Genomic DNA, 13,770 nt, shown 5'->3' with positions numbered 1-13,770 from the left:
ATTAGAGAAGATCTTGCAGGACTAAGAGTGGGCAACACAATCACAGAGGAAACTTAATGTTGACAAAATCCAAAGTAGTGCTTATAGAAAGAAATTTGTGAGTCACTGTGATAGTTCCCTGAAGCCATCAAGTCACTGCTCAGTGGCAGGCAAAAGGGCAAAAAATATTAGGAATTATTAGAAGGGAATACAGAACAAAGCAGAGGATCTCATTATGTCAGATCCCTGGCATGCCTCCATCCTGAGTCCAAGCACCTTAAAATGGTCAAAGGAGAATTAGAAAAATAGAGAGAAGACTGACAAGCAAAATGGAACAGCTTAACTACATGGAGAGACAAACTAAACTAGCGCTCTGCAGTTTGCAAAAGAAATGACTCAGAGAGGACATATTAAAGGGCGACAGAATCAGAAGTATTAGCCAGAAGAAGAGGGAATAGCTATTAATTATTTTCCATTACACAAAAGCTGTGGAAACTGAAGTTAAAATGAACAAGTTCTTCAGAAAAAAACTAGCTATTACAATACAGTGCAAGCTGAAAATGAGTGAACAATGTCACAGTGCTGTACAGAAACAGAACTGTGGGATGCAGAAACCTGGCTGCAAGACATGGGATGTCATACTTTTACTCCTCTAAGTGCTGCTAAGGGTTCAGGAGTGGTATTATGCCGAGATTGTGGCACTCCCCTTCAAAAAAAAATAAGCCTGTGTCTCTTGGAGAAAGTCAACAGCAAGCAAGAAAAATCATTGGGGACCTAGACAACATGACGCGTGAAGAGAAACTGCAACAACGGGGGAAGGCTGAATGGAGATTCAAGTATTTAAGTACGTTAAAGGTCCCTGCAAAGAAACAGAAATAGTCTTTTCATCCTCTCTATAGAAGGCAAGAAATAATGGGCCAATTTTGAAGAACAGATTTGAGATAGACACAACAAAGTTCTCAAAATGATACAGTAGTGGAAGAGTTTGGCTGAAGAGGGTGTAGATGCTCCATAATGGGAAACCTGTAAAATTATACTAGATGAATATAAGCACTGGTGCTGTAAGAACTACTCCAACCCTGTAGTTTCTAGACTGTTTCTACATTCCTGTTTCGTAGGATCTGCGCCCCAGGCGCTGTTTCCTCTCCAAGATGCACCAAGGCTCCACTCTGTCCTTTCAGACTGTGCGATAAAATCCTGACACTTGCTCCCATTTCCAAGAAGCCCTGAAATCTGCCACCTATAACCTGCAATGATCCCAAACTGAGAACAATCATAGCTTGCAAAGGGATTACTTACACCGTTCTTCGCTGCCAGCAGCAGGTACTTCAGACCTCTCTTTTCCTTAGGTTGCAGCCCTCTCATGTAGAACACTCCAAGATAAGCCTGTGCCTGCAACAAAACCACAAGATACAAATCAGCCAGGATTTCCCCATTAATTACTCCAGTTCTTTTACTGATTTTGCAAGTTGTTCAAATGCCGGGGTTACTGCTGCAAGACGGGTGTGCAAAGTACCCTGCTTGCTGCAGAGCCTGTTGACAGAAGGGGGGCTGTCCTAGAAAAAAAATCAGTCTGATGTGCTAAACATGAAAAAACACATTTGATCTATAGAACACCACTATATGTGCAGTAACATCACCATACTAACACCATCAGACCCAGAATATAGTTTCAAACTGCACTGTGGAAGTCAGAGCCAGAGAGCGGCGCCTACTCGTGAGCTGTCCGTAAGATACAGCAGATGCACTTCCTGGAACAGCATGCTACATGAGATAGAGTCACTGCCAGAACGACTGCCATTCGCAACACAAGATGGCACATGCCTAAATGCATCTCCTAAAGAGTGGGAAAGGAGGGCAGGGTACACAGATCCATGTGGATGAATCATCTTGAAAAGTCACAGATACAATATGAGGATCTGTTCTTACTTCAAGCACCTCATGGAAGTTCCTCCACCAAAGCGACCTGTACTCTCGGAATGGAGAGGAGATGAAACACAGAGCAACATTTTCAACTGTAGGTCAGTTTTCCTAAGCCAATGGTCTAATCTACGTGTCTAATCTAGGAGCCACCATTAGGTGTCTAATCTAAAAAGCCCAACAGCAAAACAGACAACCAACGCTGCTGACACAGTGGGTACCTAGCTGCCTCCCATGTGCAGGCAGGGCTGTCTCCCATACACTGGCAGGAGTATAAATATGTTGGAGAATTTTGCTTCCAGTCCCACAGATGCTGCTTTCTAGGATGTCTCGTGGTTCAAATCCTTTAGACAGGGTTCTGTGCTGGCTCTCTCCTAAGAGCTCCCATGCTGTGGGCACTAACCTCTGTAATCCCTGCCATTGCTGCTTGCTCCAGGAAAGTCACTGCCTTCTCCTGCCTGTCCCATTCACTTTCAGGTCTGTGGCGTAAGAGGTATCTCGCGTAGCGGTACTGTGCCATGGGGTGACAGCTGCTGGCCGCACGGTAGTAATAAAAAGCTGCCTGGAAGGAGAGAAACACACTTGTGTGATTCAGGTAATACATGCCCTCGAACATGACATGACTTCCCTCTGGCTAGGACAAGCTTAAACTCTCTGTCTAGATCTATCATAAGCTGCACACGCTTACCCCAGCAGCTCTCCGGCACCTCCCCGCTGAAGAACACGAGATTATTTAAGTGAGACAGTGGACTGCGACTACACGAGAGCCCTCTAACCACACTGCCTTCTCTAGTCAAAACTCCCTGTGTTGAAGGGGGTGGCACTGGGCCAACAATACCAAAGCTTACTCTGTGCCAACGCGGATCTGCACAATTACTCGAAACAAGCCGCCGTTGCAGATCTTTCCAGCTACAGAAGATGCTGACTACGGCCAGCACGCACTAGGTGGCAGGCTGTAGTTAAGGTACCCAAACTGGACGGCTCGAGATGTAAAGAAGCCCTCGGATGTGCAGTGGTGTTTTAAATACAGTAACATGACAGGTTTCTCCTTGGTACTCTCCTGGGTGCTAGCGGTACAGCCTGCCTACCTACGAGAAGACCTCAGAAGCTATGAGAAAGGGGATTTCAGGAGCACATCTCTGAGGGGATCTATGACACTGAAACTAGCACTGCAAACCCGCAGTTTATATTATTTCCAGCATTTTCTAACGACACTTCAGAGACTGTCACACCCAAGCAAAAGGAGAAAAGCGCCAGTACACCCAACAAAGACCACTCTCCTGGTCTGTGCTGCACATATACAACCCCACAAGCCGTGGATACCTTTTCCAAGTCTTTTTCCGTGCCTCTGCCATGCTCGTAACACAGACCCACATTGAACTGGGCTTTGCTGTAGCCTCGATCTGCTGCCAGTTTGAAGCAGGTATAGGCTATCCTGGAATGGCCCGCTCTCATACTTTCAATCCCTGAGAAGAACATACGGTAAAAACAGGGGAAAAGAAAATGGACAGAATGCAGCCTCAAATGCAGCAACCTCCCCCACAGCTACTGGGCCTTCCTTGGCCCATGCCAAGCGCTCCAGTCCACTTCTGGCTGGCTCAACAACCCTCATTCCACAGGACCAAAGTTTCCACAGAAAAAACGGCAACACTGTGTTTTAGGGATTTTTCTAGCCTCATTGCAAAGAAGGATCACAGGCTAACACAACGTATGGTTTGCACAGAAGTGGCTCGCTTTTTTAGTGCTGCAATTAGTGGTGTATATAGGGCAGGGATTTTTTTCTTAGATCATTGCATCTTCCTTCAGCTCGTCTTAGAGTTGCAATTCTGCAATTCCTTTTTCAGCTTGCCAGGAAGACTGAGATCTCAGACAATGAAAAAGGATACAAGGATATGACAGTTTGTGTTGCAAAAAAGACAGAGATGGCTTAATTTCCAACTACAGATGTCAGGACAACAGTGCAGGCTTCAACCAAGCCTGGATTTAAATATGCTGATATAAATCAGGTGGCAGGATAGGACAAAGGACAATAAATCTCTCAAAGCACAGTTGAAATTGCTGAAAGGAGGCTTCAGCTTGGGTATATGCCATCTCTGCCTTCACACAAGACCTGCAACAATTTGGAGGTCCTCCAAAAAGAGAAATGTGTGGTTTAAGGACAAAACAAATTCAAGTCCACATTACCGAGGATATTCAATGCAATGGAAATGTCAATCCGGAAAATCTGCTGCAATTGGAAAGCAGCTTCCTCTAAACGCCCTCGCTGAGCTGGGTCACCCTGAGGAGTTAAAGAGCAAAGCTATTAAGACAGCAAAAACACACAAACCCTACAGGAGATTCTTTCTTGGAAACCAAGCAGTGAGACACATTTGTACTGTACTCTAGTTATCAAGAGAGTGATGTAATCTGGTGTCATGTGTCCACAAAAAAATCTCCCTGTCCTACACAGCCATCTAGTTAGTGAAGCTGTATGGACATTGCTTGCCTCCCCTCTGGCCAGGGAGCTTGTTGTAGCCTCTCGGACAGCATCAGACCTTTCCGAATTTCGCAAATACCTGATACCACTCATAAGTCCCCCCTTCAAAAGTAACGTTAGCCCTTGTTCACCCTCCCGCATCACATCAACAGCACAAAGTCTCTGCCAAGCACGCACTGACGTATTTGTATACGCTTTACGCAATTCAAGCTGAGCCCACACCATCAGCTTACTGAACACTACACATTCCTAACAAAATTCTGCACAGCAAAGACTATGTCTTTTCTTTCTCAGTAATGAACAGTATTTTTTACTTTACCACAGCTCTGGGAAGTGGGAGGAGGATTAGCCCGGCCTGCAGCTTTAGCTTCCAAGCTTGCATACAAATTCAGTGCCATCGAGTGGCAGCAGTGCACACTGCACGCGAGCAGAGACGCCCCTGCACTCAGGAAAGCAAAAATGCCCCTTGCCAGCCAACAGCTTTACTGCCCAGCCAGCACTCAGAGCTGCTCACAAGAGGACAAGACGTGGACCGACTCCCCTCCTCTCCCAAGAGCCTCCTGAGACCTGCCCCACGACCTGCGAACGAGCTAGAGACTCCCCGTGGGCCCTGCAGAAGTGGTACCTCCTAGGATGGGGAGCTGGACGCTCACCCCCTCAGCAGACCAAGCGAACGCCCTTCTGGTGGGGGAGCAGAGGGCACTTCCATGTCAAAGAGAGGATCTGACTCTGTTAAATACTGAATTTATCTCCACTCTGTTCACACTGTCCTTGAGCAATTGCTCAGCTGACTGATTTTTAAAATGGGGAATTATCTGCACCTGAAACTGTGAATTGCAAGGAATTAGCAGGTTTAATCACAACAAGATCAATAATAAATTCATGGCCTTGTGACTCTCAAGCTGATGCACCTTCTTCAAGCCCAAAGTGTCTTCCTCTCTATAACTGACAAGAGCCACCCCTGATTTGCAGCTTTAGGAGGAGTGACACCACCTTCTCCAGTCATGGGTTGTCTGGTAAAAACCAAAATAGCAACAGCATGTAATCACCTAGTGAAAGATTGCATCAAAATGCAAATACACAAGAACAGACTACAGCTACTGGATAGGGGTTTTTTTTGTTTGTTTTGAGGGGTTTTTTTTTGCCATTTTCTTTCAGTGCTTCTCTACTAGCACCCCTGTTACACAGACACCTTAAAGGATGGGGATGCCAGTTTGCAGTTCCTGGAACTTTGCTCTGGCTAAAGCAGAGGGCAGCATATCACATCTCTCTTTCTCCTGGCCTCTAGCTGTGCAGGGCAGAAAACAGTCTTGCGTGTGAGTGGATTGCTCAGGCTGTGCTGGGGTCCCACCGAGATGTCTTCCTGTAGGGAAGGGGCCTCAGGTGCAGACGGAGGGTGCGACAAATGAAAGCGTACCTTTGCACTGCGGACAACTGGCTCCAAGCTGGAGCTGTCAGGGATTTGGAACTCCCCTGCATTAAAAAAAAAAAAAAAAAAAAAAAGAACAAAAAAAGCAGGGTTAAGCAATGCTGCATCTTCGCCTTTTCCTCCTCTTCCCACCCTCTCTACTCCACTGCTCTTTCCTAGGGGACCGATCACCCACCCAGTCAGGGACATTAAGAACAGAAGGAACACTAACCAACCTCACCTTTGTATCAAAAGCAACCAAGTGCCACATGAATACAGTCCTGTAATCAGCAGCTGGCTAACGCACCTCCTCCAGAAAGGCCCCCAGTCTTGATCTGAAGACACCAAAAGGTAGAGAATCTCCCGCTTCTTCTGAAAGTTTGTTCCAGCAACTTGTAATTGCTGCTTTAAACCTTTGTGCTTCATTTCAAATTAAAATACCTCTGGTTTCTGCTCCCAGGCGCTGGCTCTTCTAGGCTTTTTTCCTCTTTACTAAAAAGCCCATTCTCCTTTTGAAAGTCCTGATACGACTAATCAACCTCTCTTGATTCTCGTCTGTGATTCTAAACAGACCATGCTGTTCATGTCTTTCAAATGAAGTACTTTTCTGCCTGAGTTGATTAATTTTATGACTTTTTCTCACTATTCCTGAATTTTCAACATTGTTATTGAAGTGCGGACCCTCTCTCCAGTGTCACAGGAAGGGTAAAATTGCCTCCTTATTCGAATTCGTAACTGCCTGGTTTGCATGTATCAGAACTGTTGCTCCTATTCCCATTGCCCAGGGCATCGCACCGAGATCTCACGCTTAGGTGCTTGCCTCCCTAGCTCCTTTTCCAGGTAATTTCTTTCCAGAGTACAGTTCTGCTTCTGCAAGGGGATGATCAGATGTGCTATTCCGGCTGCATCACATGAAGGCTTAGGTTATCACCCCAATGTGCCCCACTCGCTCATCACTGCCCTCTTAGATACGCTGGCACCACCACGTGTTCAGCCACTAACCGACCAGTTTCAATCAGAATTATCTAACGAAAACATCTACAGCAAAAGCTAAGCCACCTTGCTCTTAACAGAATTGTGCTGGAAGTGATTACACAGGCATTTACGCCAGCTATTCTAAGAGGACGGTGACCTCCAGCAAGGAGGACAAACAGGCGAGGGCTGACTGAGGCCAAGTATTTTTAACCTGAATCACCATAAGCAGCTGGATTCCACCGGGCACCTAACGCCAGGTGCTGAAGCCTGGATCACTTCAAGCCACGGCTGCTACCGCAAGAAGTAGCTGTGCCCTCCCCGAGTCTCCCCGTCTCCCTCTCAAGCTGTGTGGCTGCAGAGCAGGGAGCTAATATGAGTGAAAAATCAGTCCTTTTCGGGGCCCAATTCCTTCATTCCTGGCACTATATGGCTACACAAGCACTTCTGTAGCAGCACTTGTGCCAGCACAGCGGCAGAAACGAGTGTGCAAGAGGCCGGATTGCTTCTTGCAGTGCCTGCACCGTCTTAGAATGCACATGAAGCCATGGCCTATGTTCCAGCTGCAGCCTCATTATTCCCAGATAAGTAATTCCCCTCTGGCTGTATTAAAATGTATTTTATCTGAACAAGCCCCACTCACACAACAAGCAAGATCGCTATGGCAAACACAATTTCTATTCATCATTCCATCAAAAGTAATACAATCTGTGAATTTATTAGTTGTGCTTTACATTTATTTTCAGATCAGGCATAAAATTATCTGATCTTTCTCACCATAAGACTCTATCTCTTTTTCAGGTATCTCACTCATGATGTAATTTGTTTTTTTGCCATACATAGAAAGCAAATCTCATGAAAAAAATTGTCTGTATTAAAAATTCTCCCAACTATTTGTTTAAACAACATTAGCACATTCATGCTTCTAGGAAACTTTACATTTGGCATAGACATCTACTCCTAAATCAGAGATTCATTGTTTATTGGAGAAACATGCTGTAATTTGGACAAACCATTACCCCATGAAAAATAAACAGAAACTAATTCTGAATTTTATCAGTCTGCAAAACTGTCTCATGCCCCTCTCCCACTGGAAATCCCTCCTCACCCAAATCCCAGTAATCTCCCCAGATTAGTTACCGCTCCTGGAGAGCGTAAGGTCATTTGGAAGAAAACACAGGGACCAACTGATCGTGACACCCAGTCCCATCTCCTGAAGGACTAGATCATTGAATTCTCTCAGAACTCACCTTTGAGGCTGGGCAAGCCTCAAATCAAAACTCTTCAGGGATATCATGATCTTTAAGACTCGCCTCTTTCAGAGCAGCTGCCTCAATACCAGGCACACAATCTAAAAACAATGCTTAGGTTCCCTCAGCTGTAAATGGAGAAATAAAAGCACCCCCCAGCAGCAAAGTATCCCATCCCACTTCAGCAGAATGAGAAGACCAGCTTAGATTAACCTTCAGACTATCATTAGGTAAAACAAGTTCACCCCAACGGTTTGTTTCTTATTTCCCAAAGAATGGTCAAGCTTCAACAGAACTTCATAGGAACTAGGCTTTGAACAAATTCATTGCTATATTGCACACACAGAACAACATTAAATTATTCTTAAGGTTGTATGTTCAAAGCACAGAAAAGCTGGGAATACCACAGTTGGAATTTTCTGTGCAACTTTATTTCTACTTCTTCAAACATGTGCTATGATGTAACATGACTATGCATCCTTTTTTCCATGCAATCTTGCAGCTTTCAGTGTACTGGATGCCCAACACTCACATATTCAGCAGCTAATTCACATTTGGTAGTTCCCTACTGTTCAACCTGTACTAATCAAATGTTGCTCAAAGCTAGCTCCAAATGAGGAATTAATAATCTTCTCATAGACAGTCTAGATTGCTCATCCCAAAACATCCAAACACTTCACAAGAATGAATTCACAACAAGAGCTGGACAAAATCCAGGATTTCTGCCTCATGGAAAATTTTAGTGTTTCCAGTTGGTTTCATTGCACTTTGAAATGAAAACACGCTTTTGAAATGTCTGTAATCTCAGAATTGAAATAACGAATTTTACAGTTCTGCCAGGGGTAAAATACAACTCCCCAGGGCAGCATTCAGCTGCTATAACCCTGAGACTTGCTGTAATCACCTGCTCGTTCACTATGTGCCTTTAACTTTTGGCAAAAAAGCTTCACGTGAGGCATGAATTGCATGAAAAAAATAGGATGTGATCATGCAGCTGAGGACTTGCTGATAGTAATATCCAAAATGCTATTTAAAGCAACTTTTAAATGAATTTCCTAAAGTTTTCTTTTTAAAAGTATGTTGTTTTATTTTAAAACTGGAATGGCTCATCTGCAAAGCTGGGGTGTTTGGATCCATCACAAAGATCTTTGCCGCTTGAGGTAATGAAGTAGCTGACAGCAATAACAGATTGTCACCGTACATGTAGCCCAGCACAAGCAAGTCTGGAAATTAACTGAAACACTGAAAGAAAGGGTGAGGATGTGGAATTCTCTCTAGAAGGTCCTTTGCCATTGCTGGCAACAGCAAACTGGAGAAGTGAAGGTACATTCTGCTCCGCTCTGAGTTCTGCAGGTCTGTTCTCTAATGGCAAGACTTCGCTACCAGATTCCCCTGCATCATCTGCCAGGCGTCTGTCCTTCCCTTCCTTCTGCTCTCCCCAGCTTCTTGCTGCATTCTGATTTAGCCAGCCTCATTCTCCTTCAGTAGCTAAACACCAGGAACAAAAAATAATCCTAAACCTTAGGCAGCTTTTTCTGTAGAAAGCAAAATATACTCTGACAGAAAGGTATCACCAAGGCATCACCAAGCTTCACTTTAAAACTTTCCACAGAAAGATTCACAGGACTTCTCACATCACAAAACTATGCATTTTTTTAGACTCTTCAGTGAAAATTACTGAATCTCTTCACCTTGACTTTTCTCAATAAATTCCCACAAAATGGATGCACAGCATAATGTGAGAATGTAACCTGAGGACTTATGTATTGAGCAAAATCAAATTATTTCTGACATATCTCTGACAACTGACAGTTGTAAATGCTTGGGCAAAAAGTGTAAGGAACAGGGATTACAAAGTCATGCTTTTCCTAGCAGAACTTTCCCGCAATCAGCTGTTCTGTGATCTTCTGAGCAGGAGGTTTCAGCTGGACCAATTACATTTAATTTGAATGTGTAATTTTACCTAATCACTTCTTGGAGCCCATTTACACTTCTGGCCTTCTTACACTTCTTACAATGAGTTCCACAATTTACCTGTGCACTGGCCAAACACGTACTGTCTTTTGCCTTTTTTCAAACTCACTACCTGATCATTTCTGTGCTGCCTATTAATTCCTGTATTATGAAAAACGTTGTCCCTGTTCACCTTCCCTCAACACTTCTAGTTTCACAGAGCACTAGCACGCCCTCTGCCACTTCTTTTTTAAGCTGAAGAGTCTCTATTTGTATGTAATTGTCTCCTTGTCATCCTTTCCTATGCCATTTCTGTTACTGTTTTTAAGACAGAGTGTCTTTTCCTTAAGTGTTCAAGATGTGGCTGCATCATAGACTTACACAAACCTAAGATACTGTCTTGTCCTCAGTTCCTTCCTTTACAATAATCAACATTTAATTGGCCTCACTGATGCTGAGCACTGACTTAACCTTATCAAAAACACATCCACAGTGACTTTAAATGTTCCCTCTGCAATATAACTATTAATTTGACACTCCTCATTCTGTATGTGTATTTACAGTTACATTCCCCTGCATATACTAATTTAACCTACCTTAGGTTTACCCTGGTTTTAGTTCTTGTGCAATCTTTTGCTGTGACTTTCACAATTGACTGTCCTGAATAATTTTGTACCATTTGCTTCTTCTGTCACCTCACTTGTCACCTCTCTTTTCCAAATCACTGCTGACTGGGCTGAACAGAACAGGTTTCAACAAAGGACTTAGGGGAATCCACCAGTAACGGCTCTCCATTGTGAAAACTATTTCTTGTATTTTAAGGAGTTACTAGCCCCTCCGTCTTCCTTCACGTCAGCTTTATTTCTACAGATAGCTTTTTTTAGGTCCTGGCTGAAAGATTTTCAGAAAGTTAAAGCTGGATAATCTTGCTCCACATGCCTGTTGACTTCTGCAAAGAACTCTTCATAGATTTACAACTCTCTTAAGTCTCTGCGATGGAGCAAGCTGGTCTGAGAAACGGCTTCCTAAATCCTTCCAAGACCTTTGATTCTTTGATATAGCACGCTCATCCAGGTATCTAACATCTCTATTTTATAACACAGTTTCTGACAACTTAGAATTACGTTTTTTGCAGTTTTGCTGCTCAAACAACCACCCCCTTTTTAAAAGCCAGTGTCCAATTTGTCAGCGTTCATTCTTCTGGTCATACAGCAGATTTAAGCACTGGATTACATACCATCATTAGAGGCTCAGCGATTTCATAGCTTCTGAAGAACATCTGAACAAAGAGCGTGTGGCCTTAGTGACTTGTCACTGCTCAATTTATCAGTTTGCCTAAAAGCTCTTCCTATTGACTCTCAGCAGGAAACTGTTTGTCAGACACAGACACACATTCACTCCTGAATGTTCACTGTGCCAGCTGAAGGCATCACTGTCTCCACTTATTCCCCACCACTTCTCCCAGAGGTCCATGTCCAGTAATCTGCCAGCAAGGCAGCGTGTTTGAGTGCTTCTTAATATGCTCCAGGCAAAAGCAGATGGGTTAAACAGCCTAATTGGCAGTTTAGGTAAATTAACCTGGCTGTTTTCCTGGAGCTAATTAGGAGACATGGAAACAAAATGCTCCATTTGCCAACTGATAGGAATGGTAACCTCTGGCAGGAGATGGGTTTGATAAGCAGTGATGGGCAGTAGCTTAAATCAGCACAGAAGAAAGCCAAAAATGTAGAGGAAAAGAAAGAACGGGGAACCCCTTTGACCTTTTCTGCAACACCTTACATCATCTAGTCAACATCTGTGGGATTGACTTTTATGTGCCTCTTCTACACCACAATCATATGCTGCCCCCTCTTCTACCTGCTCCAGCAGGCTTCCTGCTTCTAACAATCCTCCTGAAGTGTTTATACATCTCGTAAGTAGCCCTGTGGTAGGCCTCATCTGATCTTCCTTGATATGACTTTACATTTAACATGTAGGACATGCTTTCCTGGATAAGACTTCAATTTTTTTGAAGTATATCTTCCTACTTTTATAAAACTAATTTTAATAAGAATGTCTTTGATACCTCCTTCTACTGTCTTATCTACAGCATAAGCGCTCAGATACACATCCTCATTTTCCAGGAAGAAAATAATTCCTTTCGTTTCACACATTTCCTTTAGTTTCATGTAGACAAATCTCCCAGATCACTGGTGCGCTATTCGCCTGAATCCTTCTGGCTGCAAACATCTGTCCACAGTAAAAGAACAGAAACTGGATGCTGTAATCAGGTCGATAAGGCAGACCAGTATTGATAAAGCTGATGTCACCCGCACAGTTACAGCGCAGGCTCCTCCCCGCCTCCAGGAGCTTTTTTCCTCCTCTCTCTGGACTCCTGATTCATCTCTCTGAAGTTCTGCCTTTCCACTTTAACCTATCTCCTCAAGTCTCAATAAATGGCTACACGCTTCTTGGCTCCTGGCTTTGCCTTGGGGAAACTCAGAGACTCAGAAGTCCTTCCACTACAAGTATCCTACCCCGCAGCACATTGCACATACCTACTTCTGCCCAGGGCTGGCTCTCTCCTTGCCCTGAGGGGATGCCTGAGGGTGAATTCTCTAGTACAACCTCTGGAGTTCCTTTCTGCAGGAAGTGGGACCCCAGCTGCGCACTGGGATGGCTGGTTGAGGCTTCAGTCACCACTGAAATATACAGCGTGAAACAGTTCCCGTTAGCTGTGCGGTGTCTGCTTTAAGAGACAACACCAAACTGTGTATCTACCCAGCGTCCTTCTCTGCTCTGACCACAAAGCCAAGCAGGAGGAAAGTTCAGGGAGCAGTGTCCAGAACAGAAAACAAAGGTAAGGGCATGCGGGATGCAAAGTGGGATTGCACCAAATCGTTAGGAAACAATGAGATTCCCCTGACAGGCACCAGCCCTCACTCTCCCCAGGGAGCTTGAAAGCTGGTTGTCAGCTTCTCACAACAGCTCTCTTCCAGTCTTAGTTAACATATCACGAGGCAGAAATCCTGCCCGACAGCCGGGCCCTCCCACGACCCCTTCTCACAAGCCAGAGCTGCTAACCTGTCTGCTGAGAGGGCAACGAAGAAAGCCAGCGAGACCTGTGCTCTCTCCTGGCGTCCGGCAGCGATCTCAGCCACGAGATCTGTCTGACCAGCTGCAGAAGCAGCGCACCGAGAGCTCCCTGAAGAAAAGCAGACACAAGTCAAGGAAAACAGCACCACTCCCTCTTTCTGTCCCGTTTCCATTCCCCAGCTTGGCCGCAGCTCCGTTTCGGGGAGCCCTCCCACCACGGCTTCCCTGGGGGGGTCCCGCAGTGCCCACTGCTCCCCTCCCCTTTCACACCCCCGAGGGCTTCTGCCGGCAGCCCTCCCGGCCCGGGGCAGCCCTCCCGGCCCGGGGCAGCCCTCCCGGCCCTGCCTGCTGCTCCTCACCCAGGTGACTGCCTCCAGCACGGAGTAGCGGGACACCAGGCCGGGCAGGGGCTGCTGCCTTCCTCCTCGCTCCCGGCCACCCCGGGGCCGTCCATCCTGGCAACCGGGCGCCCTAAAACAAGCAGAAAACACCAACACCGTGAGGCCAGAAATCAGCCCTCGCCCCCCCCCCGCCAGCAGCGCCCTGAGGGCAGGCGGACACCCCGCTCTCGCTGCAGGCCAGCGCCGCGGGCCGGCGGGCTGGGCGCCGGGCCGGGCCGCACTCACCGCTCGGGGCTGGGGCCGCGGCCGTCGGGCGGCTCGGCGGCGCAGGCGGGGCGGGCGGGGGGCGGCCAGCAGCGGCCCAGGCCGCGGCCCTGCAGCAGCCGCCACATCCCG

General features: G+C 45.9%; 1 protein-coding gene across 5 annotated transcripts in view; it reads right to left on the bottom strand.

Annotated features, from left to right (window-relative positions):
- DELE1 (DAP3 binding cell death enhancer 1) overlaps positions 1 to 13,770 on the bottom strand; it is a 22,563-nt gene extending 8,793 nt beyond the window's left edge. Inside the window, exons 1-9 of one of the 5 annotated variants that reach the window (XM_075164021.1) lie at positions 13,660 to 13,770; positions 13,393 to 13,504; positions 13,022 to 13,142; positions 12,496 to 12,639; positions 5,793 to 5,848; positions 4,084 to 4,177; positions 3,223 to 3,365; positions 2,303 to 2,461; positions 1,279 to 1,371 (exon numbers count right to left, since the gene is read on the bottom strand). In XM_075164021.1, the coding sequence (XP_075020122.1) occupies positions 1,279 to 1,371; positions 2,303 to 2,461; positions 3,223 to 3,365; positions 4,084 to 4,177; positions 5,793 to 5,848; positions 12,496 to 12,639; positions 13,022 to 13,142; positions 13,393 to 13,504; positions 13,660 to 13,766 (1,029 nt within the window). In that variant the 5' untranslated portion in view covers positions 13,767 to 13,770. The remainder of the gene's footprint in view (positions 1 to 1,278; positions 1,372 to 2,302; positions 2,462 to 3,222; positions 3,366 to 4,083; positions 4,178 to 5,792; positions 5,849 to 12,495; positions 12,640 to 13,021; positions 13,143 to 13,392; positions 13,505 to 13,659) is intronic. The other 4 variants (XM_075164022.1, XM_075164023.1, XM_075164024.1 and 1 more) reach the window with 4 other exon arrangements.

The sequence above is a fragment of the Calonectris borealis genome, chromosome 15, assembly GCF_964195595.1.
Source record: "Calonectris borealis chromosome 15, bCalBor7.hap1.2, whole genome shotgun sequence".
Lineage (NCBI taxonomy): Eukaryota > Metazoa > Chordata > Aves > Procellariiformes > Procellariidae > Calonectris > Calonectris borealis.
The sequence above is the reverse complement of the archived record's forward strand: the minus strand, read 5'-3'. Positions and strand labels throughout refer to the sequence as shown.